At 34.3% G+C, this 11,133-nt stretch overlaps 1 protein-coding gene across 1 annotated transcript; it reads right to left on the reverse strand.

Annotated features, from left to right (window-relative positions):
• Positions 1-5,845: 5,845 nt before the first annotated feature.
• LOC127083799 (THO complex subunit 4D) lies at positions 5,846-9,855 on the reverse strand. Its single transcript, XM_051024137.1, has 7 exons — positions 9,674-9,855; positions 8,788-9,082; positions 7,825-7,968; positions 7,660-7,728; positions 7,223-7,410; positions 6,751-6,801; positions 5,846-6,232 (listed from the first exon to the last, which is right to left on the reverse strand). The coding sequence occupies exons 2-7, from the start codon at positions 9,031-9,033 to the stop codon at positions 6,055-6,057; spliced, it is 876 nt and encodes a 291-aa protein (XP_050880094.1). The 5' UTR covers positions 9,034-9,082; positions 9,674-9,855; the 3' UTR covers positions 5,846-6,054.
• Between the last annotated feature and the right edge of the window lie 1,278 nt (positions 9,856-11,133).

Genomic DNA, 11,133 nt, shown 5'->3' on the forward strand with positions numbered 1-11,133 from the left:
GTGAAGAGACGCGTCAGGGAAATGACTCATATCATGAGTATTAAAGAAAGTTTAGTGATCCCATTTTTTTGAATAGAAATAAGTTTGTTGATAATAGATGGGTGGTTCGTTATAATCCATGGTTGTTGTTGATGTACGATTGTCACATGAATGTTGAGATTTACAATAGCATCAAAAGCATTAAATATTTGTATAAATATGTTTACGAAGGTCCTAATTGAGTTGCAATGGAAGTTCATAGAGGTATAGGTATGGATGAGATTCAATAATACGTTGATGCAAGATGGATTTGTGCTCCAGAGGCATAGTGGAAAATATTTAAATTCACACTTTACAAGTTATATCCCTCAGTTGAAAGACTACAAATCCACTTGCCAAATCATCATCAAGTGTGGTTGTATAATCATCAAAGAATCACAGATGTACTAAATGATAACCAAAACGCAATAACCATGCTCACTGAATTCTTTGCACTAAACCAAATGGATCCACATGCTATGAATTATTTGTACAAAGAGATTCCAGAGCATTATTGTTGGCTAAAAGGGATCAAGAAATGGCAATGAAGACAGACAAAACAAAAAGTTATTGGTCGAATCTATACAACATCTCCTTCAGCAGGTGAGAAATTTTATTTATGTGTTTTGTAGTCTCATTTAAGAGATCCAACAAGCTGGGAATGCCTTCTTACACATAACGGTGCATATTTTTTCACGTTCAAAAAAGCAGCTGAGGATTGGGGATTATTAGAGAGTGACAATAGTATTCGTGAATTTATGCTTGTGACATCAAATATGCATATGCCATACGCTTTACAAAGGTTTTTGTGGCTATATTAATCTTTTGTGAACTAGCTGTTGTTAGAGGAATATTTAATGAGTTTTATCCCTATCTGGTGGAGCATTATCAAATGACAAATATTATTGTGGGAGATAACTTTTAAAAAATGTTATTGAGGGAATTGAGGGATCTTATGCTGCTAGACGGAAAACTAATCAAAAACTATGATCTTCCAATGTAAACAATGGAAACAAATGAAGTCGCGGGAGTGCCAACAATTATTCAGGAAGAGTTATCAGTCTAAATTCCAAATTAAGACATTCAATCTGTTGAGAAGTTAAATAATGATCAGATGAGTGCTTACAATACAATTATGTACGCCATCCTCCAAAAACAAAGACAAAAATAATTTGTTGATGGTCCTGGAGGGACGGGTAAAACATTCCTTTTTCAAACTATAATGGTAAATTGAGGCGTAATAGTGAAATTGTCTTAGCAACAGCTTCCTCAAACATAGTTGCTACATTATTACCTGGTGGTATAACTACACACTCTCGATTTGGGATCCCCATTGATATAAAGCCCCTTTCAATTTGCAAAATAACAAAGAATTGTGACCTTGAAAAACTCATTATAATAACCAATGTTATCATTTGGGATGAAGCACCCATGATAAATATATATTGTGTAGAAGCATTAGATCGATCACTGCAAGATATTTTGAATATCAATGCTCCATTTGGTGGAAAAATAATGATCATGGGAGGAGATTTTTGTCAAGTGCTTCCTGCTATTGAAAAGGGAAGTTGAGGACAAATAATTTCAACGTGTATTGTTAGGTCTCAATTATGGGCCACCACAAAGATCTTACATTTGCGCCAAAATGTGTGATCAATTCATGAACACGACTTTGCACAGTTTCTGATGAGGATTGGAGATGGCAATGAACCTGCTAAAAAAGGATGACAGGATGCCTGCTGAAATTATAATACAATGGGAAGGAGAAAACTCCATAAAAAATCTTATTACAACATACATTTCACCAATTATAAAACCATGGATGGGAAGCTTCATATATGATGGAGAGAGACATACTTACTCCCAAAAATTGTGATATACATATGTTGAATGACATGATTATTAATAAGTTCCCTAGAGATGAACATATTTTGTTATCTTTTGATGAGGTTGAGGGTGATACTCATAATCTATATCAACAGGAAGAGTTACACACAATTGCCTCTGGTACTTTACCACCATATATTCTAAAGATAAAAATAGGGGCTCCGCTGATGTTGTTGTGAACATAGACCCCAAATTTGGGTTGTGTAATGGGACAAAGTTGTTATGTTTTTATGAATTTTCTTGATGTTGAAATACTTACAGGCCACAGCGGTGGAAAATGAGCTTTCTTGCCAAGAATTAAGCTCAAAACCACTGAAGGTGCGGGACTTCCTTTTGTGCTTATTAAAAAACAGAGTCATGTCAAACTAAGTTTTGCAATCACTATAATAAATCACAAGGACAAACAATTCCAAATGTTAGAATTTATCTTCCACGTCATATTTTCAGTCACGGACAATTGTATGTTGCTTTATCAAGAGGTGTTTCGCGAGATACAACAAGAGTGCTAATTAAAGACGGAAAAGTAGAGGGGGGAGAAGAGGAGTTTACCAAAAATATAATTTTTAAAGAAATTTTGTTGTCACAAACTTAGGTATTTATCTATTATATTTAATCGTGCAACTATACTTTTTCAATGTAACACTTGGTGTGTACTCACTAGATTATGATATATTGTTGACTACTAAAATTTAATTCACTTATTTTGCAGTAAAACGAGAGAGAGATCTGATTTCGATTCCATGGCTGACCTTCTTATTAAGCAATAATGTCACTTAATGTCTCTGTTAATGTATATATTTATTTGCTTAATAAACTGTGAGAAATATTTATTTTCTTATTTTATCTAAATCTTCTTATGATTTTGAACAATATATAGCAATATATAAAGATAAAATTTAATTTTGGTGTAACCTATTTTCTTTTTCTATAATATGATATTCCTAACCACCAAATTATTTCACTCACATTATTGATTTGCTTGGAAAAAATGGTTGAATAAAATCACGTCGCAATGTGATTTTCTCCATTCAAAGAAAATTTAATGGCGAATATTACATATTACAAAAAAAAACTTAATATGTATCTTCATCATATAAATAGTTTACATTAAAATCAAACTTATATATAAAGACATTGTTAATATTTCACGCGTTAGTGCAATAAAAAAACGGACAAACGGACACATAATGTCTGTTTGAACGCTAATGGCCTTTAGGATCAAACTCATATTTGCATCCATAACTTTTAGAATTTTCTTTTCCATGTGAATCCTATAATTACTTTCAAGCAATTGGTTAATGTTTAAAAGATTACATTTGATTCTCGGAATATGCAGCACATCTTTAATCAAGGAATGCTCACAATTCTTCCTCTTGATTGATACGTCGCCAATTTGCTACAAGTGTGTTATCATTCGTGAATTTCACCTTGTTCTTCAACGCTTGATTGATCTTAACTGACCAATCATTCCTTTCTATCATGTGCGTTGAACACTCAGTCTCAAGGTACCATTGATCGCTGCATCATGTGTCTTCTAATATGGTCACCATCACGTTTTCAAGCGATTGTACCCGATTTTGGCTGCATTTTTTGCATTGCTTTTTGCTTCAGCAATCACCATTAATAGTGTGCTCTCATCATCTTCTTGCCTTGCAAAGTTTGTTTCATCTTCTTGAGGATCATTCTTGTTGGCATGACAATCGCGAGCAAAATATCCAAGCTTTTGACAATTATAACATTGAACATTGCTTTTGTCATTTCTTCATCTTCCTCCTCTTCCTTTATTGTTACCACCTTTATAATTGTTTGATCCACCACCTTTGTTGTCATTGCTTTCACCCTTTTGGAGTGGTGAATTATTGTAATTGAGAGTCTCTTCCACCATTGTTGTGGTAGTTTCTTCTACCTCTACTCATGGACCACTTTCCATTCACTTTCTTGTCCTTTTCAACAAAACGAGCTTGCAAAGCAATCTAAACCTTTACTTTGTCAACATTCAGCTCCTTCATTATCTGTTCATGAGCCTCAAGAGAACTTTGTAATTCTTATTTGTTCATAATTGAAAGATCATTGGATTGTTCAATGGCAACCACTACGTTATTCAATCTTGACGTCAATGATCTTAAGATTTTACCAACCACATACTACTCAGTGATTGTCTCCCCACACGCTTTCACATTATTCAACAATTTTGTGATTCTTGTTGTAAATTCATTAATAATTTCTTTCTCCTCCATTTGAATCAACTACGGCTGCCTCTTGTGAGTTTGTGACCTCGTCACTTTTTCCTTATCAACTCCTGCATAACTTTTCTCCAAGATTTTCTGAGCTTGCTTTGAGGATGTGCAATCACCAACCTTTTCAAAGTTATCAGCATTAACAGATTGATGAATGAGATACAAAACTTTGAAATCTTCCTTCTTCTCCTTTTTGTGTGTAATTTTTTTTGTAACTGTTGCAACTTCTACAAGTGGATTAACATTGTTCTTGATCACTTCAAGAACATCTTGATAATCAAACAAATCCTTATGGATCATTCTTGTTGGCATGACATTCACGAGAAAAATGTCCAAACATTTGGCAATTATACCATTGAACATTGCTCTTGTCATTTCTCCATCTTCGTCCTCTTCCTCTATTGTTGCCACCCTTGTAATTGTTTGATACACCACATTTGTTATCGTTGCTTTCACCGTTTCGAAATGTTGAATTATTGGAATTTTAAGAGTTTCTCCCACCATTGTCTTGGTAGTTCTTCTACCACTACTTATGGACCAATTTCTCTTCACTTTCTTGTCCTTTCCAACAAAAAGAGCTTGCAAAACAATCTCAACCTTTACTTTGTCAACATTCTTTTCATTCATTCTCTGCTCATGAGCCTCAAGAGAACTTTGCAACTCTTCTTTACACATAGTTGGAAGATCCTTGGACTCTTCAATGGCAATCACTACATTATCAAATCTTGACGTCAATGGTCCCAAGATTTTACCAACCACATTACTCAATGACTGTCTCTCCATACGCTTTCACTTGATTCATAAATCTTGTAATTTTATAATAAATTCATTAATGATTTCTTTCTCCTCCATTTGAATTAAGTCCTGGTACCTTTTGTGAGTTTGTAACCTCACAATTTTTGTCTTATCAACTCCTACATAATTTTTCTCCAAAATTTTATAAGCTTGCTTCGAGGATGCGCAATCACCCATCTTTCTCTAAATTATCAACATCAACACATTAATGAATGTGATACAAAACTTTAAAATCTTCCATCCTCTTTGTGTAATTCTTGATCCCTTCAAAAACATCTTGATAACCAAACAACATCTTTCACCTGATTGCACTACTTGTCATAATTCTTCTTATCAACTCCTACATAACTTTTCTCCACCTGATTGCACTACTTATCACAATTCTTCTTATCAACTCCTACATAACTTTTCTCCAGATTGCACTACTTGTCATAATTCTTCTTATCAACTCCTACATAACTTTTCTCCACCTGATTGCACTACTTGTCACAATTCTTCTTATCAACTCCTACATAACTTTTCTCCAAAATTTTCTAAGCTTGCTTCGAGGATGTGCGATTACCAATCTTTCTCTAAATTATCAATATCAACATCAACACATAAATGAATGTGATACAAAACTTTGAAATCTTTCATCCTCTCCTGTGTGTAATTCTTTTTACGATCGTTGCACCTTTTACAAATAGATTAATGCAATCTATTGCGCTGACTTGAATTATATTTTTTAACAATCCGCCCCCACACCACGCCCCATGTCCCATTGACATCCCTAGATGGAAGAATTGTGTATTGGTTTTAGCAACAGAAACAACTTTCAAAACGTTGTAACAAGCATCCAGGCAGTGAAACAAACTATAACAGAACACAGTTTGAATTCCAACCAAAACAATTATTAAATAACATAACAATAATAGACAAAAACAACTATAATATATGATATGGCAACTTCAAAATCACCCAATTAATCATTCAGGCCATAGCAAGTTTCAACGCAGTCAAAATACAATGGCATATTTAACATCAAAGCGAAGTGCATTCAAGTTAAAGCCAAAGAAAAACAGCTTCTGTACAAGGAAGCCAATAGCAAATTTTTGACTCAAACTTGCTGATTGCCAGATCATGAGATGTTCATAGCCTCTGCATGATAGGTCTCCAGTTCCTTGTCAAGTTGCTCAGCTGACTTTTCAACTCCATCCTTTCTTCCACGTCCTCGACCTCCACCCCTACCAGGACGGCCTCGGCCACGGCCACGTCCACTGCCACTACCACCCCTTGAGCCACCTCGACGTCCCCAACTGTAAATCAAAAAATAAAGAGGTCATCCGTAAGCAACTTCATTGTGAAAAATGGATGTGCATTATGAGGATGCAACAACAATATAGACATCATCAATAAGCAACTTCATTGTGAAAAATGGACGTGCATTATAAGGACACAACAATACAATAGCAAGCTTCATGAGAGAAAAGGCAGAGCCCACAAAGAATAATCACCAGGTCGACAGCTGAATCCATATGAAAATGAAGTAAAATGAGACTAAACCCTACATTCAACAGCAACTTACACAGATACAGCTTCAAAACAGAACTAAAAAATCTAAATCTTGTACATTTGAAAAGTGTAAGATTTTAAATGATTTTATGTAAGATTTGAAAAGTGACAGTTAGAATGTTTTTAACCCTTAACTGAAAGCAATTCCATAATAAAAAAGCACTTTATCTGAAAGAATATTAAGACACCTCTGAACATTATTATCTAATATATTTTATATACACATGATACAGTAAATATACAATAGACATAAAATACTTACGCAGCACCACGATTTACCACAGCAGGACCTCCACCTCGACCACCTCTAGGCCTGCAACACACCAAACAAAAATGCGAGTGATTAAGACTTCATTCAACAGAACTTTGAACCATTAGAAGAAAAATATTTGACGCTAGCTCCCAATTATGAATATGGACATCAATTGTCACCATTCACAAATCAATGTTGATAAATGCCAGTATAGCAGCCCTATACCACTAGCTTAGCCAAATTTGGACTAACCACTATCGTTCCGCAATTTGCTATTGAGTACAAAACGTAGTCAAATGCCTATCTACAGTGCAACAGCACTTTTACATAGCATAATTTAAACAACCCACTATTCTCCACTCTCCACAATTGCCAACATTGTCACAAACAAATATGTACCAAGTAAACAGCAGATGTATAGGAAGTGACAGAATCATATCATAGAAAAGTTTCCTCTCATTGCTTAAATTAGTCAACTTACGTCATTACAACTGTCCTCTTCCTCTGTCCATTCATCCCAGTGACATTCACACGTGCAGTAACAGGCAATTCTGATTTTGCTCCAACAATCTCAATTTTCATGGGCTTTCCATCCAAAAGTACATTGTTATATCGTTTTAAAGCGGCAAAAGCATCACTTCTTCTATTATAGACCACTTCAGCTGATCCCTGTTACATAGTGAAACATTGAGATTTAAAAAAAAGTTGAAGGGCAACAGCTAAACAAACAGACACCTGGAATGTAAAAAACTACAGCCCAGTCCCTCCTTGCAAAAACAAAACCACCTCATTGAAAATTATAAACTAAAAAGTAAAACAGATGGCTCTTATAGAAGACCTCAAAGCATATATGAAAATGGTTTGATCATGAGTAGGCAACAAAATGACATGAATTTAAATACAATATCAAATACTTACAGTTGGGTGTCCATTTTTCTCATAATGAACAGCATAGCGCTTCAAGTCTCCAAGCTCAGAGAAAAGCTCCTGAGTAGCAAATCAAGTTTCAAGAAAACTTCCAGAGAGGTTGAATAGAAACAGTGGCTAAGAATGAAGCATATGATGATAGGACATAATATATACCCTTATGTCTTCATTGGTTACTCCTCTGTCCAAGTTGGAAACATACAACTTGGTTTCAGCTTCTACTCCTTGAATCCCAGCAGCTCTAAGACTATCCTCAAGCAAATCACTCTGCCATGGAAAAGGCTTGGTTCTGCGAATAGACTGGCCAAAGCAAAGAGAACAGTATCCAGAATGGCAGAAGAACACGTCAGATTATGACCAAAAAAGTTATTTACTTCTTCAAGATTTATCAGAACAGGAAAATCCCCAGATTAAAACAATAACACAATATTAATGAAGTAGATCCGGTCATGGTGATATATTCAAATGAAAACCCACAGTCAAACATCAGTGTTCTATGTTAAAGATGGCAAATTGGAGTAAGAATTCAACCCACTGCATTCAAGCAGCTGCAATGTTACAAGTCAGAGCTCTGGTGCTGATATTAAGCGAAAAGCTCCATTGCAAAACACCATGAAACAGGGAAATTACTGAATTCTCGCACCATGGAGCCATACTTAGCAAGAGGATCCAATAAAACACCGGTCCACACAAACCAGCTTAGAATGATAAAGTCACCTCATCTTAAGGAAATGATTAGAATGATAGTGTTTTAAACCCCACTTATAGTTCTAAGATTTTTGTGCTACTTGTAAGAGCTCCATTTTGAAATTCAACTAATGAATCTCCTTCAGAAAATATAATAGAACCACCAATGAAATCCTGCACATATCAGAGATCTGTAGCAATGCCCCCTAAACAAAAGCAAACAACTCATAGATGCATATTAATTGACACTATGGAACTATGCAAAATGGTCGAGCATGAGCTTCTCCACGGAACAAATAATAAAAGGAGTTCCTCTTGCTTTCGAATTTCTTTGAATTTCTATAATACTGAATCATCTCATTATTGGGTATTTATAGTATATCAGAATCTCAAGAACATGTATAAGCAAGCATCCACGTTTTTTGAGCTTGCCTTGGCAATAGCATAAGATGATGGGCGAGTGTTGACCATAAGTGGGCCTCTACGAACAGCACCAGTTGCTCTTCCACCGATACCAGAACCAGTCATTCTTCTACCATTAACAGCACCAGTCCTTCTTCCACCTCCTAGAGTCCCACTTCCACGGCCAGAAAGGGCTTTGCCACGTCCTCTGCCTCTGCCTCTGTTAGTCCTGTTCTTAATTCTATCATCAAGTGACATGTCCAAGGAAGAAGACATTGTACTTGCAATTTAAAAAGGTCAAATCTTTCAAGATATTTCAATATCCCTGCAAAAAAAACACGTTGATCAGATACTTGTATATGTGCATGGGGTAGGGTAGGGTAGGGTAGGGTAGGGTAGAATGACAGGTTATGTATTCACGTAATAATTAGATCTGCTTCAGATATCCTAGAACCAAATATTGGAATATTTCCAGACGAGACATAGTAAATATCAAATAAAATTTTAAAATAAGACAACTACAGAAACGGAAACACCATCAGATTCAAACCAAAATCAAACTTAAAAATCCTTACAAGTATAACCCAATTTAAAAATTGGAAACATCTATAGAGAGCCAATATTGAAACACATAAACTTCCATATAAATAATCCAACATACAATTTTCAACAATTAACAAACAAATAATAACTTAAAACGTTGGGATGAATAGATCAAAGCATTTTCGCAACCATCGCCCAATCAGATCCATAACTCAGCAAATTTCTCACGTCACAGAATCGAAAACTTGAAAAGGAAAAACCTAACAACTCGCATCCCAATTCGCGATCTCTTACCCCAATCACGCCCATGAACATATCCACATCACAATTTGAACACACAAATTAGAGAGGTAAACAGATAAAAATACGATACCTGGATATGATAGAAAACCAGCGTCTGAAGAAAAAAAGGAGATAGTGTGCGTTGTGTGTTGCTTGATGAAGAGCGCGAATCGAAAATTAGGGTTTCGATGCGTGGAGAAGGGGGTTTTAGGGTTTCGGCTAGAGATTTTTGGGTTTAGATTGGATTCACGGAAAGAAAAGCATCGTTGAAGTCATTTTATAGGCACTTAGGGGCTTTCATGTCTTTCTGCTTTTTTGCCAAACCGCGTACAGCGAGAAATTATTCTATGCCACTGTCGTGTTGCATCATGAATGGGTGAGATGAGATATTCTCGTTATCATCACATTTCATGTCCCTTTATTTTATTTCATGAAAAAATTTACTATAATGTATGATTTGGATTGAATTTATTTATGATTTGATATTTTAGGCTAAATTATGAAGTACTCAATAGTTTTTGATTCAGTGTGTTTTTTTATAATGATTTTGGTATTTTTCAGAAGGGCTTTAATATTTTAAGTTGGGGACGAAATGTAGGTTTTAATGAAGTTTATATGAAAATGAATGGCATCAATATTATTATATTATATTTGATTAATAACGAGATATATAATTCTGTAAATATTTATTTGTTTGATGTGACAGATAACTCGTATTGTGAATTTAGAGTTTTCAAATATCAAGTTTTAGAAGATTTATTGTATATTTTCTGATTTATTGAACTTTTTTAACAGTGATTTTGGTATTTCTAGACACAAGGAGGTTAAGGACAAAATGCTACAAGTTTTTTCTAGAAATCAATGAAATTTATATTAAATAGTATACCTCATAAGTATTTGGCACACAACAACTTATTTACAATTGAGAAAACTATAGGGGCAATAATCGAAATTGTTATTCATAAAGTTATATATAGTTTAAAAATTGGCTTTAAATAGTCTTAAAAGAGAGTTGGCAATATCATCTCAAGTTGTCTATTATCATAGAGACAATATTGAATTTATATATTTAAATTTGGAGGCAATAATGAAAGTTTTGGGAACGACAGAACATCCTCTAGTATATAGGTTTGTTTGAGTTTAGAATTAGGATCATGAATTGAGAATAAATTATTTGTTGACATCATTTTTAAATAATTAAAATTATATCAAAATTGATATTTTGCATTCATGGGTTTGGATTATAACGTTTAATTAGATTGATTTTATTTATGATTTGATATTTTAGGCTAAATGCTTAATAAATGGTTTTTGGTTCATTGTATTTTTTTATCATGATTTTGGTATATTTCAAACATGTGTTTAGCTTTAAGGCTAGGGACAAAAATGTAAGTCTCATTGGCAAGTTTTTATAAAAATCAATGGCGTCGATATTAGATATTATATTTGATTAATAATGAAACATATAACTCAATAAATATATGTTTGCTTGTGCGGTAAACAACTTGTATTGTGAATAGAGTTTTCAAACACTGCGATTTTTAGGAGGTT

This window comes from Lathyrus oleraceus, chromosome 5 (assembly GCF_024323335.1).
Source record: "Lathyrus oleraceus cultivar Zhongwan6 chromosome 5, CAAS_Psat_ZW6_1.0, whole genome shotgun sequence".
In the NCBI taxonomy this organism is placed as follows: Eukaryota; Viridiplantae; Streptophyta; class Magnoliopsida; order Fabales; family Fabaceae; genus Lathyrus; species Lathyrus oleraceus.